General features: G+C 48.3%; 3 protein-coding genes across 5 annotated transcripts; 2 read left to right on the top strand and 1 right to left on the bottom strand.

Moving 5' to 3' along the window:
• The first annotated feature begins 5,459 nt into the window (after positions 1-5,459).
• On the top strand, positions 5,460-10,266 carry serpinf2a (serpin peptidase inhibitor, clade F (alpha-2 antiplasmin, pigment epithelium derived factor), member 2a). Its single transcript, XM_070843962.1, has 8 exons — positions 5,460-5,525; positions 5,615-5,852; positions 6,335-6,478; positions 6,578-6,620; positions 7,053-7,198; positions 7,942-8,084; positions 8,748-8,952; positions 9,746-10,266. Exons 1-8 carry the CDS (start codon positions 5,472-5,474, stop codon positions 10,189-10,191), a joined length of 1,419 nt encoding a protein of 472 aa, XP_070700063.1. The 5' UTR covers positions 5,460-5,471; the 3' UTR covers positions 10,192-10,266.
• Positions 10,267-11,800: 1,534 nt separating this feature from the next.
• LOC139213429 (uncharacterized) lies at positions 11,801-13,195 on the bottom strand. Its single transcript, XM_070844118.1, has 2 exons — positions 12,074-13,195; positions 11,801-11,971 (listed from the first exon to the last, which is right to left on the bottom strand). Exons 1-2 carry the CDS (start codon positions 13,193-13,195, stop codon positions 11,801-11,803), a joined length of 1,293 nt encoding a protein of 430 aa, XP_070700219.1.
• Positions 11,934-19,665, top strand: serpinf1 (serpin peptidase inhibitor, clade F (alpha-2 antiplasmin, pigment epithelium derived factor), member 1). Of its 3 annotated transcripts, none has more exons than XM_070844297.1 (8): positions 11,934-12,063; positions 14,777-14,837; positions 15,059-15,254; positions 15,700-15,855; positions 16,762-16,965; positions 17,039-17,178; positions 17,683-17,893; positions 18,921-19,665. In XM_070844297.1, the coding sequence occupies exons 2-8, from the start codon at positions 14,778-14,780 to the stop codon at positions 19,169-19,171; spliced, it is 1,218 nt and encodes a 405-aa protein (XP_070700398.1). In that variant the 5' UTR covers positions 11,934-12,063; position 14,777; the 3' UTR covers positions 19,172-19,665. The 3 variants fall into 3 exon arrangements, with proteins under 3 accessions (XP_070700398.1, XP_070700399.1, XP_070700401.1); XM_070844298.1 differs by having other exon boundaries at positions 11,958-12,081; XM_070844300.1 differs by having other exon boundaries at positions 11,960-12,063; positions 14,787-14,837.

Genomic DNA, 19,665 nt, shown 5'->3' with positions numbered 1-19,665 from the left:
AGGAGAGGTCATCCACCTGGCTGACATCAGGAGTGGTCATCCACCTGGATACCATCAGGAGAGGTCATCCACCTGGCTGACGTCAGGAGAGGTCATCCACCTGGATACCATCAGGAGAAGTCATCCACCTGGATACCATCAGGAGTGGTCATCCACCTGGCTGACATCAAGAGAAGTCATCCACCTGGCTGACATCAGGAGTGGTCATCCACCTGGATACCATCAGGAGAGGTCATCCACCTGGCTGACATCAGGAGAGGTCATCCACCTGGATACCATCAGGAGAGGTCATCCACCTGGCTGACATCAGGAGTGGTCATCCACCTGGCTACCATCAGGAGAGGTCATCCACCTGGATACCATCAGGAGAGGTCATCCACCTGGCTGACATCAGGAGAGGTCATCCACCTGGATACCATCAGGAGAGGTCATCCACCTGGCTGACATCAGGAGTGGTCATCCACCTGGCTACCATCAGGAGAGGTCATCCACCTGGATACCATCAGGAGAGGTCATCCACCTGGATACCATCAGGAGAGGTCATCCACCTGGCTGACATCAGGAGAGGTCATCCACCTGGCTGACATCAGGAGTGGTCATCCACCTGGATACCATCAGGAGAGGTCATCCACCTGGCTGACATCAGGAGTGGTCATCCACCTGGATACCATCAGGAGAGGTCATCCACCTGGCTGACGTCAAGAGAGGTCATCCACCTGGCTGACATCAGGAGTGGCCAGCCACCTGGATACCATCAGGAGAGGTCATCCACCTGGCTGACGTCAAGAGAGGTCATCCACCTGGCTGACATCAGGAGTGGCCATCCACCTGGATACCATCAGGAGAGGTCATCCACCTGGCTGACATCAGGAGTGGTCATCCACCTGGATACCATCAGGAGAGGTCATCCACCTGGCTGACGTCAGGAGAGGTCATCCACCTGGCTGACATCAGGAGTGGTCATCCACCTGGATACCATCAGGAGAGGTCATCCACCTGGCTGACGTCAGGAGAGGTCATCCACCTGGCTGACGTCAGGAGAGGTCATCCACCTGGATACCATCAGGAGAGGTCATCCACCTGGCTGACATCAGGAGTGGTCATCCACCTGGATACCATCAGGAGAGGTCATCCACCTGGCTGACATCAGGAGAGGTCATCCACCTGGCTGACGTCAGGAGTGGTCATCCACCTGGCTGACATCAGGAGAGGTCATCCACCTGGCTGACGTCAAGAGAGGTCATCCACCTGGCTGACATCAGGAGTGGCCATCCACCTGGATACCATCAGGAGAGGTCATCCACCTGGCTGACGTCAGGAGAGGTCATCCACCTGGATACCATCAGGAGAGGTCATCCACCTGGCTGACATCAGGAGTGGCCATCCACCTGGATACCATCAGGAGAGGTCATCCACCTGGCTGACATCAGGAGAGGTCATCCACCTGGATACCATCAGGAGAGGTCATCCACCTGGCTGACATCAGGAGTGGTCATCCACCTGGATACCATCAGGAGAGGTCATCCACCTGGCTGACGTCAGGAGAGGTCATCCACCTGGCTGACATCAGGAGAGGTCATCCACCTGGATACCATCAGGAGAGGTCATCCACCTGGCTGACATCAGGAGAGGTCATCCACCTGGCTGACATCAGGAGAGGTCATCCACCTGGATACCATCAGGAGAGGTCATCCACTTGGCTACCGTCAGGAGAGGTCATCCACCTGGCTGACGTCAGGAGAGGTCATCCACCTGGATACCATCAGGAGAGGTCATCCACCTGGCTGACATCAGGAGAGGTCATCCACCTGGCTGACGTCAGGAGAGGTCATCCACCTGGATACCATCAGGAGAGGTCATCCACCTGGCTGACATCAGGAGAGGTCATCCACCTGGCTGACGTCAGGAGAGGTCATCCACCTGGATACCATCAGGAGAGGTCATCCACCTGGCTGACATCAGGAGAGGTCATCCACCTGGCTGACGTCAGGAGAGGTCATCCACCTGGCTGACATCAGGAGAGGTCATCCACCTGGCTGACGTCAGGAGAGGTCATCCACTTGGCTACCGTCAGGAGAGGTCATCCACCTGGCTGACATCAGGAGAGGTCATCCACCTGGCTGACATCAGGAGAGGTCATCCACCTGGCTGACATCAGGAGAGGTCATCCACCTGGCTGACATCAGGAGTGGTCATCCACCTGGCTGACATCAGGAGTGGTCATCCACCTGGCTGACGTCAGGAGAGGTCATCCACCTGGCTGATGTCAGGCCTCCACGTCAGGCTCCTGGTTGGGGTGCTGATTGTTCTCACCAACCATGTTTCGTCTTGCAGTCTAAAACTTTACCCAATTACTTTTTCAGTCTTTATCATCCATCATCCATCCATTATCTTCTGCTTATCCAGGGTCTGGTCGAGGTTGCAGCAGGTGAAACAGGACTCTCCAGACGTCCTTCTCCAAAGCTTTCCAGCTCCTCCTGGGGATCCCGGGGCGTTCCCAGGCCAGATGAGAGAGTAATCCCTCCAGCTAGTTCTGGGTCTGCCCCGGGGTCTCCTCCTGGTGGGACGGGCCTGGAAAACCTCCAAACGGAGGCACCCAGGAGGCGTCCTGACCAGATGCCTGACTCAACTGGCTCCCTTCAATGTGAAGCGACTCTACTCCGAGCTCCTCACCCTGAGAGCTCCTCACCCTTAGAGCTCCTCACCCTGAGAGCTCCTCAGCCTGAGAGCTCCTCAGCCTCTCTCTAAGGCTGAGCCCAGACACAGGGCTGGAACGTAAATTGGCTGGTAAATCAACCTTCTTCACCACAACAGACCGGTGCAGCGCCCACCTTACTGCTGACACCGCACCAATCTGTCTGTTCAAGACCCTGAGATACTTAAACTCCCCCACTTGGGGCAGCAACTCGCTCCCAACTCAGAGGGGGACAATCCACCTTTTCCCGGCAGAGAACCGCGGCCTTTGGTTTGCAACACGGCCAAAACAGCAAACCAGAGCTGACTCGTGTGTCAGCAAACATTAGAAAGATACCAGGACGAGTTAGACAAGCATGTTGAATGTGTGTCATCGTGTTAATGTGAACATGGAGCTCAGAATATGGACGCTGACTTCTTTTCAAACAAACAGATTCACTGGCTGGTTGTGGGTCTGTGGTTCAAGGTTAGGGTTACGAGGGACCCTGTTTGTTGCAGAGCTGCATTGTGGGGGCGTTCAGCTGGAACTCGGCGGCCAGAACAAGACAAATACACGCCCACTCTGAATGTATGTGTAGAGCGCCATGGAGGCACAAAGCTGAAGGACAAGACAGTTTGACTCACTGTCAGCCCTCTGGAGTCGGTGCTAATGCTGGTTTAGTTTATTCTAATTTACTCTAGTTTAGTTTTAGTTTAGATTAGCATGTTGTTCACCAAAGTTTAGCCTCATTTGCTTTAGTTTAATGCAGTTTATTTCAAGAGATGTTATTACTGAAGTGTGGAGGCCTTTGTGTTCAGTTAAATGCTGAGAGAAGAAAATAGGAATGAGCTTGATGACGTCATGATTATGAGGCACAATTATAGCAATAATAGACGAATGTGTCATTATGATCTTAGAAATTCTGTTTGATGAGTCAAATATTCTAGTATTAGTATTTAGAAGTCACCAGTTGGGCTGTAGACAGGAAATAAATCAGCTCATCGATGTTAATGAATGAATTTGATCGTCTCCAGTCGCCCAAGATGGATTCACTGTGAAGGTTTTACAGCAGTCTGCCATGATCAGTCCAGGGTTGATCATTAACCGGCCAACATGGGGGCGGCAGTTGTTGAGTTCAGCCACTACGCTGTCCAGCCTGAAGAAGGTTGACCATATGTGTCCTTACTCTTATTTTATTCATCTCATCTTTTAACCCCTTTGGTTTCTCATTGTCTGCCTCCACATCATTATTAAGCCAGGTGAGTTCAGACCATCTTCGATTTCACTGAAGCCTTTTCTGAGTCGGTGTCCGCAGAGAAATCTGGTGCCGATCACGTTCAGTGCTTCTGAAATAATCTGTTGTTTGTAACGAGCCACGAAGAGCGTTTGCTGTTTTACACTAGAGAAGATGCAGCTGCTTGGATCCACAGATACAGATTGTGTGTGTGACAAAGTGAATTCACGTCAAGTACTTAAGTACAGTTCTGAGGTACTCGTACTTTACTTTTTCAGAGGCAGAAAACACAAAATGCACTTCACAAAATGTAATATGATGTAAAATGAAAGAGAAAACTGTATTGATCCTCACAGGCTGCCCAGCAGATGATGATTTTCATCCCCAAATATACAACATATCTGCATAATGAGTACTTTTACTTTTGGTACATTAAGAATATTTTGTGCTTTTGTACTTTTACAAAATGTAAAGTTGCTTTACTTTGATCACCACCTGAGTCCTGAGACCTCCACCGCTGCACACAGTTTGTTTTTCTGAGCTCGTCAACAGTTTAGATTTTAGGCGTTTTAGCGGCTCGTAGTTCTCACAGGACGATGATCTTATAGACCATGATGCACTGCTGTGGATTTAACTGCCAGAAACATCTACTACAGATAGAACCGGACACTTTCAGCACATTTTGCTGACGATGCCACACACTTTTAGAAAGGAAGGTTTTAAATGCAGGACTTTCACTTTTACTGACGTACAGTAGCACCTGTAGATTCAGATAGTTCATGTAGTTCAGGGTGTTCTGTGTTCTGTGTAATCAGTGCAGCTGCAGCTCAGCCAAAAAAAGGTTCTGAAACAGTAACCTTTACTCTGCTGGTAAACACAGCGGCCATGTCTGAAACCTCAAGTGACTCTGCAGCAACCAGACAGACAGCAGACAGACAGGCATACAGACAGACAGGCAGACTGACAGACAGACTTAACACTGCCGACAGCAGCACAGCTCTTCGGTCCAGACTAAAACATCTTGACAACCGTCGGATGGATTACGATGACAAAGACACTCTTGGTCCCATGAGGATGAATCCTAACAAACTGAGGTGACCCCCTGAGTTTTCCTCTGGCAGCACCAACACATGCTAACATACCATGCTAACACGTTCTAGGATGTTCTCATCCTCTTTGTATCACTGGGAAATTTAACTTTAGCTTAGTAAGAAGTTCAGGACTTTTATTTGTCTGAGTGCTTCTTCTCCCTGTTATGGTAATCAGAGATAGTAATTTAATCCTGTGGCTGAAATGAAATAAGAGATCGAGAAAATAAGAATAAAACTGGCTTCCTCTCTGTCATGTAATCAAATCAAATTCAGTTTTTTTCAAAAACAACCAGATTTGACCAACAGAATTAGCGCAAGCAGCTCAACAATAGATGACATCAGTGGCATAAACAGGCACAAATGTTGGTACCAGAGGTGTGATAGCACCAAAAAAAGGCTTAAAGACGGTTTAAAAATGGTGTTAGTGGAGTTAAAGATGTCTCTCTGTGTTTTTCAGGCTGGTTGTTTGGAAATGAAGCTGTGTCGTCTTCTTTTCCTGCTTTGTCTCTGCGGTCTGGGACTCACTGTAAGAACCTCCGTCCAGCAAACAAACCTTTTTAGGCACTGAAATGTTTATTTGCTGCTTATTTGGCTTCATGTCGCTGTTGTCTTCAGGAGGACCCCAGTCCAGGAGCTCCCGATGTCTCCAGCCCTGCAGACGAAGAGGAGGACACGGAGGAGGAGGTGCACAGCTGCGGACGAAGGTTCAGCCCCGAGGAACACAAGGCGATAGGGGGCGCCATAGAGCGAGTGGGTTTACAACTGCTGGAAAAGCTTCCTATTGGTCCACAGCAGCCTAACGTTGTCCTGTCACCTCTGAGCCTGGCCTTTGCCCTCGCTCAGCTTACCTTGGGTCAGTCGGAGTTTAGTTTTGTTTTTTCTAATGTTCAGTCAGTGTGCAGCACAGCAGGGTGTTTAACTGGCTTCTCCATCCTTTGATCCAAACAATCATGATGTTATTTCCCCGTCCGAGTTTGGCTGGGACCAAAAATCCAGATTTTGGTTTCAGGTTTGTTGGTTATTTGACAAGACTGAAGATGCTATGAGCACACAACAACTAACCCTGTTGTGTTAGCAAGGCTAAAAACAAACATCAGAACTCAGAGACTAGTGTCTCCAACTATGCTAATCACATTGTCATATTGTTAAATACAAGTCAGATTTAGTGCTGCCAGCTCAGAGGCTACTTTTCATTTGCCAGAACGTTTGGTGTCGTATTACCTAAGCAGGAAAACTTCAGAGCAGCTCTGCCTTTAGAAATGGTTGCACATATAAAGCTACACCTTGAAGAAGTTCTGCTCCTCCAGATGCCTTAGAAACGTTTTTTTCTCTCAGGTGCTCGTAACGAGACGGAGAAGCTGCTGCTGAAGAGCCTGAACGCCCACAATCTGCCGTGTTACCATCACATCCTGGGAGGCCTTCTACCTCATTTCAAAAACACATCATTGGAGGTGGCAGCACGGATGTACCTGAGACCAGGTGAGGTGATGCGTGTTGAACTGGTGATGGTTTTTAAGAAGTTTCTACGATTTGTCTAATTCCTCTCTTGCATTTTCTCTCCCTTCTCTAATCCCCCAGGATTTGAAGTGAAGTTGTCCTTTATTGAGGACTCTCTGGCCAGGTATCATCTCCGCTCAGGCCATGTACACCTGTACACACTGTGCACCAAAATACCCATGCAGGTTTTGAACATATTTGAGTTTAGAATGAGTTGGTTGAGTTTGCACGTGAACTCCGGCAAGTGAAATGAGGGCTATATACCTGGGAGGTAAAGGTGAATATCTGTGGGGAGGAGGTGGCACAGATGATGGCTGGTGGTCATGTGGGCAGGTTCTTACTGGTGGAGCAACAGCGTGACCAGAATCCACCAAACTGTGAGACAATGGAGAACATATTTTTAAGATAGTTTACAGTTGCAGCAAGTACAAACGGTCATAATGGATGTTTTGATTACATCCACACCAACTGAATGATTCATTCTGCTCTGCTGTCTAAAATTTGCATGTACAACTTTTGCTGTGGAGGTAAAAAAAGTTTCCCCTTCCCTCTTCAGGTACCAATCGCAGCCCGTCCCTCTGGTTTCTGTGGAGGAGGTCAACCAGTGGGTAGAAAATGCCACCAATGGTCACATCTCGAACTTCCTGGAAAGTATTCCACATGGCGTGGTGCTCATGCTCATGAATGCTGTGTACTTCAAAGGTGAACCATTCCACCAAAGACCAATCAGTGTGGTGATTCATATAGAAAATCAGGTGCTTTGTGAGTGCCCAGAATTCAATAGAGGTATGACAGGTCACTACATTTCCAGAAAATCTCAGCTGTCTGGTTGCTACCACTGAATTGCCAGTTGCACTCGCCATCCCAGCATGCCAGGTGCTGTAAACCAAAGTGCATGAGCTGTCGTTAACTCCTGTGGAAGTTAATGACAATCATGTTTATTAGCTGCAGACGGGTATCTTCAGGACACCAGCCAACAAAAACATGACGGATTTTGAAGCATTCATGCACAACCTTAGGAACCTTCGGGGCATTTTGTTTTTATTTGACGGTGACAGTTTAAGGAGATACAGGAAGCACTGGGAGACAAAGAGGTGTAATATTCAACAAAGGTTCCCAACTGGTAATTCAACTGAACATTGTGGTCATAAGGCATGCACCTCAGCCATTAGGCTACCGATCTTCATAGTGGCTGCAAAATGATTTAGTGCACGTTGGTGATAAAAGTCCAAACCATAAGGACACCATCATCAGCAAACAGTAGACATGTCACCCTAATATCACCAGAGCAGACACTCTTCAGACCAGGGCAGCTCATTGGTATCCTGTCCATGAACATTACAACAGTAGAGGTGAAAAGGTCCAAAGCTCATCATGAAGTGCTAACGTAGTTCTTTTCCTTTAGTTATTGATGATTCCTTCTTGCTCCTCTCTGTGCTTGTCAGGTGAGTGGCAGACACGGTTTGACCCCCTTGCGACCTCTAAAGGAGTATTTTACCTGGACAACCAGAACTCAGTGTCGGTGGACATGATGAAGTCTGCACAGTACCCCATCCGCCTGCTGGACGATCCAGAACTGGAAGCACAGGTAACACAGGTGTTCATGGGTGTTCACAGGTGAAGCGGAGCCAAGAGTGCCGTCTTTTATGCACCAAACTGTGATATTGTTTGGCTTTTTTCCAACATAAAAAAGCTGCATTATAAAATAAGCATCTCGGCATCCTGGATCCCTTCAGTCTCTCCTGTGAGGGAGTTAAATCAGGATAATCTGAATTTATTTTCTTTGAACATTAGAAGAAGTTAGGCTCATGCTTGGCCTGTCTGTTGACCAAGTAGACAACTTATTTATCATTTTGAACATTTTTACTGATAAATTCTGTCTGGATTCTGGTGGGAAAACGAAGGCTCAACCAAACCACCATTCAGTATGACTTCACCACAGCACTGAGATCAGGGTTTGGATAGTTTTATTGTGGTGTCCTTTCTAAAATGAAGCGGTGAAAGTTACTGTTATGATCAAAGAGCCGATGATCAGACAGATGGTTGAATCTTTGAAGATGTCGATACAGTTCTCTTTGTGACAATTATACCACTTGGAAACACTGGAGGGGGTTTGAGAAATGGCCTACTTCCACTTTAAGATATCCTTTTATATAACTTTATAACCTCAGCGATCACCACTTGTTCCTCTAGTGATGACACTTGGTCCTTATGTAAAGAAAAGACAAAAGAGTCCCTCTCTCCCATCCAGGTGGCCAGTTTTCCCTTTAAAGGAAACACCAGCTTCCTAATCGTCATGCCTTTGCCGGGCAGAGGAAACATGTCGTCGGTGCTTCTCAAACTGAACATCTCCGACCTTCACAGACGTCTACCTCAGGAGAAAGCAATGCAGGTGAACTTACCCAAGGTGAAGCTACAGTACCGCCAGGAACTCCAAGAAGCGCTGACCAGCCTGGGTGAGAAAATGAGTGTCATTAAGGCGCCACATAGTCGACGACCCTAGAGCACGGTGGACACTTTACCTAGACATCAGTGGTCCGTTTACTGAATCCACACATTCAGAAAGTGAATGTGATGAAATAGATTCTTCTCTGGAGCAGCACTGCAAAGAGAAAGGCTGAAATGCAAACATGACAGAGTGTTTACGCTGCTGGTGTGTTAACATGCATCAGTGCTGCCTTTGTCTCTAGTACCAGATGTAAGATAGGTTACCCAGATTCCAAACATCCTTTCACTCTCCTGTTTTATTGACCTGTCCAAGAGGGCAGCAGCATAGTTACATTAGAAACAACGAACAACAGGTAAAATCAACAACATTAAGACTTGCTCACGCGCACACAGACCAGGTCGACTGCGACGGTTTAACCAGAGCTTTACACTCATTCAGTGGAACGAGGGCTTGAAGTTGAAGTTCAGATTGTAATTTATTCCAAGCATTAGGCGCCGAGAACCTAAATGCTTTCTTGCCCAGTTCAGTTCGTACTTTGGGGACGACAAACTGCAGAACATCCACAGGTCAGAGATTAAGACTTCCATGTTTCCTTGTTAGAAGACAAGACAAAGAGGAAGGAATGATACCCAGGATGTTTCTGTAAACAAACACATACTAAAGAGCTGACTTTAGAACACGATGGTCTGATGCTGATGTGTAAATGAGACTTTCTGTGTCTGCAGGGAGGGAAATACATTTTCTCCACATGTCCCTGTAGTCTGTAACCCCCCCCCTCTCTCTCTGGTTCTCTCTATCAGGCCTCGGCTCTCTGTTTTCAGGTCCCAACCTCTCTGGGATCTCTGACCACCCTCTGAAGGTGACCGGAGTCCGCCACGCCAGCACTGTAGAACTCAGCGAGGAAGGTGTGGAGGCGTCCGCCACCACTGTCGTGACCTCAATGCGCTCCGTTTCCCTCTTTTCTGTTAACCACCCCTTCTTCTTCGCCCTCGTCGACGACGCCTCCCTGGCCCCCCTCTTCATGGGCATCGTCACAAACCCCGCCCCCGACAACGACCTCATGCTCAATGACGATCCGTACGGCAACAGCACCATGGGCGACCAACCTGTGACGGAGAACGTCAGGGAGAGAGACATGAGTAACGGACACAGCAACAGGTCGTACAGCATGCAGTCCTGTAGCGCCCCCACTGGTGAGGCGGAGCAGCACGTAAATGGACTTGAGAGCAGCGATAAGAAGAAGTAACAGTGAGATGAAACCTTCGCCAAACGGGACGACTCCGTCCCCGTCCGAAGGTCGAAATGTAACTCATTAAAGGAATAGGTCAACATTTTTAGAAATATGCTTGTTAGCTTTGTTGAGCAGAGTTATATGCACAGTCTGTATAAAAGGAGTGGACGAATCCTCTGGGTCTGAACAGTGAAGCCTTAAAGCTGCATCCTCTCTAGTGTCCAGCAGGGGGCGACTCCACTGGCTCCAAACAGAAGTCTGATTGGATGGAAGTCAATGAGGAAATGAGGAGACTTCTCTCCTGATTTATCAGCTCAGTGAACAGTTTCTGCTCTCAGTCTCTAGTTTACAGTCTTCTTCAGCACAGCAGGACGTTCATGTAGTCAGTGATGATCCATTTAGAGGAAGATAGACCAGGAAGGGGAGGGGACGCCCAGAAAGCCAAACTGGAGGCTTCAAAACGGCGTCCACTTCTTTTACACAGTCTGTGGTTTCTCATGTCTGTCAGGTAGATATGAAGTTAGCTTCAGTAACTGATGAGCTCATCTTAGCATAGCAGAAACATTGGAAAGTACCTTTAAAGCTCAAGACAATTAAGAAAACACATCTGATTTGTTTCATGTAAAAAAAAGTTGGAAAACAACGCTGTGGTTTTTCTGTGGGACCATTTATTGTTCGGACGCTGTCACTTCCTGGAGGCTTGTTGTCAATGTGACGTTGCCAGGCAACTACCAATGACACACATGAGCGATTGATCTCCTCGTCTAACTCTCTGCAAGAAAGCGAAGAAGCATAATTCCCAGATGGTCGAACTTTTCCCTTTAAAGTAGATTCAGACGTGCAGCAGATGGTGAACGCCTTGGTCTCGTGTTCCCTTTTAATTCAGCATGACAAAACACAGTAATGATCAATATAGATACAGATTCATATGAAGGAGTGTCAGCAGTGTGAAGTACTGAAAACAGCAGATTCATATTCTCATGGTTTATCCACATTGACTAAAATGCTAAACTGCAGCGTTCAGTCACTTAATGACACCACCAGGCCTGACGGCACGGTTCCAGGCAGGTTTTACAGCTGATTAAAGCAAACACTGCACTTCCTGTTTGGACTAAAACACAGAAAATTAAACTGTTTCATACAAAAACAAAACCAGTGATGCATCATGATGTGAGGTTTTTTCTTTTCTTTGCAGATGTTTTAACAATGTGATGATTTTAATCTCATATTTAGTCACAGAAAATAAAGTGTTGACACAGACGGTGCTGCTGTTGATGTTGATGCTGTTGTGAGAAAGAACGTTTCTTTTTTACTTTGGATTTGTTTGAAAGTGGCTTCATCTGGAAAACATGAAGCTTCTCCACAAATTCCAGACTGATTAAAACCAGAGAAACAATACATGGAGCTTCAGCTGCTCGTGGTTCTGGACCTGATGATGAGAAGAGAAAGTGACCTGAAATGTGCAGTCATGACAAAAAGAGCGAAGTGGGTTTGGAATATTTTGGGGGGGGGGTCATTCCCAGCTGTTGCCCCCCCCCAGCAGCGTCAGTTTACATTACTATCATTCAAATGTATTAAAGCAGAAGATGATAAATGAGGAACTGATGGTCGGTGGACTCGAGCTTCACTTCACTTTCTGCTCTTCATCCTGATGCAGCAGCGTCTCTCTCTCTCCGCCATGCGCGCTCCCGGCGCTCAGCGGGGACGCGCAGAGGCAGGAGGCGTCAGCGGAGCGAAGAGGAGCTTCATCTGCTGCAGGGAGACGGAGCGACGTGGACAGAGGAGCTGAGAGGAGCTGAGAGGAGCTGAGAGAGGAGCTGAGAGGAGCTGAGAGGAGCAGAGAGGAGCTGAGAGGAGCAGAGAGGAGCACAGAGGAGCACAGAAGAGGTCAGTGGACCTGTGGGGGTGAGTGGACTTGTGAGTGGACCTGTGGGGGTGAGTGGACTTGTGGGGGTGAGTGGACTTGTGAGTGGACCTGTGGGGGTGAGTGGACTTGTGAGTGGACCTGTGGGGGTGAGTGGACTTGTGGGGGTGAGTGGACTTGTGAGTGGACCTGTGGGGGTGAGTGGACTTGTGAGTGGACCTGTGGGGGTGAGTGGACCTGTGGGGGTGAGTGGACTTGTGAGTGGACCTGTGGGGGTGAGTGGACTTGTGAGTGGACCTGTGGGGGTGAGTGGACCTGTGGGGGTGAGTGGACTTGTGGGGGTGAGTGGACTTGTGAGTGGACCTGTGGGGGTGAGTGGACTTGTGAGTGGACCTGTGGGGGTGAGTGGACTTGTGAGTGGACCTGTGGGGGTGAGTGGACTTGTGGGGGTGAGTGGACTTGTGAGTGGACCTGTGGGGGTGAGTGGACTTGTGAGTGGACCTGTGGGGGTGAGTGGACCTGTGAGTGGACCTGTGGGGGTGAGTGGACTTGTGGGGGTGAGTGGACCTGTGAGTGGACCTGTGGGGGTGAGTGGACCTGTGAGTGGACCTGTGGGGGTGAGTGGACCTGTGGGGGTGAGTGGACTTGTGAGTGGACCTGTGGGGGTGAGTGGACCTGTGGGGGTGAGTGGACTTGTGAGTGGACCTGTGGGGGTGAGTGGACTTGTGAGTGGACCTGTGGGGGTGAGTGGACCTGTGGGGGTGAGTGGACTTGTGGGGGTGAGTGGACTTGTGAGTGGACCTGTGGGGGTGAGTGGACTTGTGAGTGGACCTGTGGGGGTGAGTGGACTTGTGAGTGGACCTGTGGGGGTGAGTGGACTTGTGGGGGTGAGTGGACTTGTGAGTGGACCTGTGGGGGTGAGTGGACTTGTGAGTGGACCTGTGGGGGTGAGTGGACCTGTGAGTGGACCTGTGGGGGTGAGTGGACTTGTGGGGGTGAGTGGACCTGTGAGTGGACCTGTGGGGGTGAGTGGACCTGTGAGTGGACCTGTGGGGGTGAGTGGACCTGTGGGGGCTCTGCTTTGCGGCTTTGCTTTTCGCTGATGGAGCCACAGAGAGGAGAAACAGTGAAGGTCCTTTGACGTCGTGTCCACATGTGTGCAGATGTTCTTCCTCTGTGCTCTACAGACGGTCCTGATGTCCAACACGTCTCCGGTCAGAGAACAAACTTTCACCACTTCTGTTCGGCTTCTCCAGCTCAGCTCTGCCAAGAACCACAGTGAGCTGGAAGCCCTCCAGCAGCACCTTATGTAACAGTCCTGTTCCTGCAGGTCACACAGGACGAGCCTGCAGCCTGCAGCTGCTCCTCTTACTCGGCCTGACATCAGTGCAGATATGAAGGACTGGACGGTTTCACTCAGAGGAACTTGTGCTGTTAGAGAATCTCTGCTGAGACATGTCAGCTCAGTGTGTAGTGGTGCATTCAAGGACCTTCATCTGTCCAATCATACGTTATTAATCAGACTTCCAAACACAAACCTCTAAAACTGTGTCATTTGATTACAGCTGTGTCTGTCAGCTCAAACTGATCAATCTTCTGATCAATCATCACTCAGTGTGTCACATTCCTCTGCCCCCCCCCTTCCTGCTCTGGAGGAAACATTATCTTAGTCTTCATCTCATTTGACTCTTTATTTCTTTTCTACTTGTGTCACCTGCTGTTGTCCCTTTAACGCCTCTGATTCTGAACCGATGAGGGACACACACACACACACACACACACTCACACACACACACACACACACACACACACACACACACACACACACACACACACTCACACACACACACACACACACACACACACACACACACACACACACTCACACACACTCACACACTTCCTGCTCTCCTCCTTTAAATTCTTCTTTAAATGACTCGAGGTCGAGTTTTTGGAGGTGATGGAAAGAAAAGCTCAGTGGAAGTAAACCGTCTGGGTTTCCCATCAGGCTTAGAGTGTGTGTGTGTGTGTGTGTGTGTGTGTGTGTGTGTGTGTGTGTGTGTGTGTGTGTGTGTGTGTGTGTGTGTGTGGTCTGAGGTTCAGATGATAGACTTTTGTTTTGTTTTCGTGAAGCCACGACAACCAGGTCCAGATGTCTGCAGGAGAACAAAAGAGACATTGTGTGTGTGTGAGTGTGTGAGTGTGTGAGTGTGTGTGTGTGTGTGTGTGAGAGAGAGTGTGTGTGTGTGTGTGTGTGTGAGAGTGTGTGTGTGTGTGTGTGTGTGTGTGTGTGTGTGTGTTTAAACTGGACTGTTTGCAGCTGCAGTTTCACCACAGTGATGATAACAGTCTGAACTTTAGCCTCCTCCTGTTGGCCTGAAGCCTCTGAGCCAGCGTGGCTCCAGTGAAGCTGTGGATGTTTGTGGCTGCACAGAAGATCGTCGTCAGTCTGGATTTAGTGGCGACGCCTCAGCTGGTTGTCATTTAGTGGCGTCTCCCTGCACTTTGACTGAGCGCCATCAGAGGATGGATCTTCTGTTCTCTCCCTGTGTTTACATCAGTCACATTAGGTTCAGCTTGTCCTTCATGCATTTGAAGGACAAATTTGAGGCTCTGATATTCTATATTCTATATTCTGTAATGTATCAGCTGAGCACAGGAAGCCAGTGTCACGTAGAAACTTTTCTGACTCCACACTGTCTCATTCTTAAGCTCCTGCATGTGTTTGTCTTCCAGGATGAAGCAGACAACTTTCCTGGTGGTGTTTGGAGTCGTCCTGAGCTTCTGCCAGGCTCAGGTAACCCCCCCACCTGTTTCCACATGCTGACTTTTAATCTGCAGCTTTAGTGGCCATCTGATCTCAGAACCATTTGATGACGATTTAGCTTTTTCAGAATTCGTCTGCATTCATTAAACACTGACGGCGCACAGAGGAGGAACACTAAGACACGAAGCTTGAATCCCAAACCAGAATAAGTATGGGCTGAAACGCCGACTGTCTTTGCTGATCTGCTGCAGGTGGAGACGGCCGGCGAGGAGACGGGTGTAGAGGAGGAGCACGTGGACCTCTTCACCACGCCGACCACTAAGATGGCCGCCGCCACCTCGGACTTCGGCTACAACCTTTTCCGCGCTCTGGCGAGCCGAGAACCCACGGCCAACGTCTTCCTGGCCCCCATCAGCGTGTCTGCGGCGCTGACGCAGCTGTCCATGGGTGAAGACACAAACACACCACAAACTAAATGCAAACTGGTGCTTTGCTTTTCACCGCCACGGTGTGTACGGGCTCGTCTGGCGGATTTATCTCCTCAGCCAGCAGTGTCTTTCTCCATACCTGCTCATTTTCCTCATTTCAGTTATGACACGAACCAGTTTCAGCTGAGACAATCCAGACACACCGTGCAGAGGGAGCTTAGTGACAGACGCCAAGTTTACCGCCATCGTAATGATTAGTGCACAAGCTAAAAGTCAGAATCTCAACCTAAAACTACACACAGCACTGAAGGTTAGGCTTGAACACCTGCAGAAGGTTTGAAGAACAAAGGTAGACATTGGCAGTAATGTTGACATGTCAGAGTGTTCCTCAGGAAACAACCTTCGTTCACAAGGAAACATGCCTGAATCTGTCTCAACTCACCACCATCCATCCTGTCTTCCAGGAGGGTCTGAGCGTGCTCAGAGGCAGCTGTTCAGGGCTCTGAGGTACCACACCCTGCAGGACCCCCAGCTCCACAGCACCCTGAAAGACCTGCTGGCCTCGGTCAGGACGCCCGGGAAAGGCCTGACCGCTGCGGCGCGCATCTACCTGTCACGACGTGAGTTCACGGGCGACTGTGAACATCGTAACTCAGAACATGGTTCACTCACTTTACTGCAGCAGAAGAACAGTGAGTCTGAAACATGTTCAGGCACCGTGGGAACACAATAACAATATTATTCAGTATTAGTGAGACTGACACGTGTAAATGCACCAACACGCACTGAGGATGAATTCTGCAAATAAAATCACAGGTTTGACGGCGCGTACGAAGGTCTGACAGCCACTCTTCATCCATAAATGTCCCCATCACTACCCTCTCCCGTCAGTCCTGACCACATTCCTGCATCCAGATCGTCCTCTGGAGAGAACAGCAGCTAAGACGCTTCTTCAACAAAGCACCAAAATGTTACGTATGACCTGGACAGAGCGATCGGATGTGGACACTGGAAACTCATTTTAATAGCAGGTGTAAATGTAATCAGTTTAAACCACATCTGGTCTGGATCTGAGAAGCACTTTAAGGCTGCATGTAAAGGGTGTTAATACTCCAAAATGAGTCTCACACACACAAACAGTAGCCTGCTTGATTTATGGTTGAATGGAAATCCAGTTTTTACACAAATCCTTCACGGTCAGAAAGCATCTAACTTTATTGGATGCTGCCCAAACAGTGTCTCTCTTCATGTGAGGACAGTGTTAGATGGAACAAAGTCATGTGTGGTGGGATTTGGAGAGTCAGATGTGTCTGATCAGCTGATGTCCTCACTGAACTCCAGATCTTTATTCCTTTAAGTACCAAAAGACTAATTACTACACGAGCATCAAAATAAGAATCTTTAGATCCCAAGAGTCTGTTCCTGGTGCCCAAATAAATACAGATCAGAATCTTTTGCTCTTAACTTGCTGTTGATGGTGTTTGAGTCCAGTCCTGAGCTCAGCTGACTAAACTGTCTCTTCTCAGGACTTCGTCCGAAGCAGGAGTTCTTCCCACTGGTGGAGCAGCAGTATGGAGTTCGCCCCAAGGCCCTGTTGGGAGGAAACAAAGATATGAAGGAAATCAATGACTGGGTGTCTCAGGAGACCGGTGGGAAGGTGCAGCGCTTCCTGACCAAGCCCCTCCCCCGAAGCCCGGGAGTGAACGCCGTGAGCGCTGCCTACTTTAAAGGTTCGTCAGGTTCCTCTTCTCACTGTCGAACATTTGAAAGGAAAAAGAATTCAGTGTTTCTGTCTGCAAACAGGGAAGTGGGCGACTCGGTTTGGTCAGAACGGAGTGATGGAGAACTTCCAGCTGGATGGTGGGACACCTGTTCGCACTCCCATGATGCAACAGGATAACTACCCTGTGAAGATGGGTATAGACTCAGATCTGAGCTGCACGGTGAGTGTTTCCTGCCCTGAAACACCTTTAAACTGCAACAGAGAAGATGTTTCATAGTTCTAGGAACAGTTGGAGGAGCCTCCACCTCCACCAAACACCCCAAGAACTGGGAGCGATCGGAGCTCTTAGTAGCTCCTACTTCACAGTAGAGTCTCCCAGCACAAGAGCAACGTTGAGTGATGAAAGTGTATGTTGATCTAGCCGCCATTTTAAAAACCTGTGGTAAACGTTCGGTGTGTAAACAGGCAGCACAAAACACAAACCAGAGCTGAGGAGAAAAAAAATAGAAGAAAACTCAATGAAGTTCAGGCGTTCCTGAGCAGAAGTGACGTTACTGTACCAGCTTCTGCTTCCTATTGGTGGAGAGAAAAAGCCCCTGAAGGGATGAGCTCCCTTTAGTGAGTCCTTTGTGTCGGTAAATGTGTAAAACGTACCAAAATGTCTCCGTGTGACACTATGATGTTTGTAAAGTACTCCACTGTCTGAGACCTCTCCCTCCTCCAGATCGCTCAGATCCAGATGCAGGATGACGTCAGCATGTTCGTCTTCCTGCCCGATGACGTGACCACCAACATGACGCTGCTGGAGGAGAGTCTGACCGCCGAGTTCGTCCAGGACCTGTCCATGACGCTGCTTCCTGCCCGTGTGAGCCTCACTCTGCCCACCCTGAAGCTCAGCTACTCCACAGACCTGCTGCCGCTGCTCGACGACCTGGGTGAGTCTGACGAGCAGAAGCCTTCAGACGGTTAAACATGTCATCTTTGAGTCCATATCTGTTCAAGTTTGTTAAATATCTGCAGCATGTTGCAGCAACCTGCCGTAGATTTTAGAGTCAGCACATCAGTTGTGTTTCAGGTATTTAGATTTAAACTCCTCTTCAGACTTTACACCTTTAAAGGATAAATAAACAATGAGTGCATCCTATTAACTCCAAATAATGTCACACATTCCCACACACACCTCACACACAGTCCTAAATACCAATCAGAGCACCAAAGTGTGGATTAATCCACCGCTGGAAATAGTCCCCATCAGATGCACAGTTGTGTTTCCTCCTGTTTGCTTGATAAAAACTACAATGAGCAGCTGTTTTAGGAAATGACTGAACCTTTTAAACATGAAACTATATAATTATATAAAGATTTACATTTTCAGTAGGAACTAATGGTCTTGGAGGTGGAAGCCACAGACAGACTAACATGATTTGTTGCCAATAATGCCAGACTGGTCCTTAAGACTACCTGAGTGAGGAGGATTGCTAAATACAGAAAGAAAATAGAGCTGCAACTAACAATTATCTTTGTTATCAATTACTCCTGCAATTATTTTCCAATTGATTGATTAATCCTGGTCTGTGTAATGTCAAAAAAATGTGAAGAAAAAGGCTAAATCTGCTACATACGTCTTTTTTTGTACAACCAACACCTAAAATAGTAAATTTACAATAATGTAAAACAGAAAAACATCTTAAAAATTGAAAGACTTGAATTAAAATTCATCTTCTTCTTTTGCCTGACAAAGTACCTGAAAGAAGTAATCATTTATTAAACAGCTTTAAAAAATAGTACAATATCATCTGCAAACATGTTTATACATGACGCAGCATTCATTTACCATAATAGTTTTTATGGCAGGAAATGATGCCATTGATTGTCTACAAATGTGCGTTATTATTTGACCTTCTTCCTACATTCCTCTTCGTCCTCTTCCTCCTCCTCTTCCCCTCTCCTCCATCCCTGCAGGGCTCACCGATTGGCTGGCGGACACGGACCTGGAGAAGGTGTCGTCTCAGCCCGCCAAGCTCAGCAGCGTCAACCACAAGGTCGCCATGGAGACGGCGCCAGAGGGGAACCAGTACCCGAGCTCCACCTCGGCGGCAAGTCACCTGTCCTACCGAGTGGACCGCCCCTTCCTCTACCTGATCCGGGACGAAGCATCAGGGGCGCTGCTCTTCATCGGCAAGGTGGTCAACCCCAAGGACCTGACGATATAACACACACACACACACACGCACACACACACACAGGCACACACACACACACACGCACACACACACACACACACACACACACAGACACACAGGCACACACACACACACACACACGCACACACACAGGCACACACACACACACGCACACACACACACACACACACACGCACACACACAGGCACACACACACACACACGCACACACACACACACAGGCACACGCACACACACACACACACACACACGCACACACACACACACTCTTAGCAGGTCCTAGGAGGGATTCAGGTGTTTGTTTGAGGAGGCAGATATTTGATTTCAAATTGATTTTACACGATTTTTATACTTTTCACGTTGAAACATGTGAGTGTGATCATGTGAGAGGAAACTCAAATACCCTGACGATACTCTGAGCTCTGAGGATTCTTTTTTCTTTTTTTTAAGAAATCAAATATTGTCATTTGTGCGAAAAGAAATAAACACGACAATGAAACAGAA

The sequence above is a fragment of the Pempheris klunzingeri genome, chromosome 14, assembly GCF_042242105.1.
Source record: "Pempheris klunzingeri isolate RE-2024b chromosome 14, fPemKlu1.hap1, whole genome shotgun sequence".
Lineage (NCBI taxonomy): Eukaryota > Metazoa > Chordata > Actinopteri > Acropomatiformes > Pempheridae > Pempheris > Pempheris klunzingeri.
Note: the sequence above shows the minus strand (reverse complement) of the source record. Positions and strands in the feature narration are given on the sequence as shown.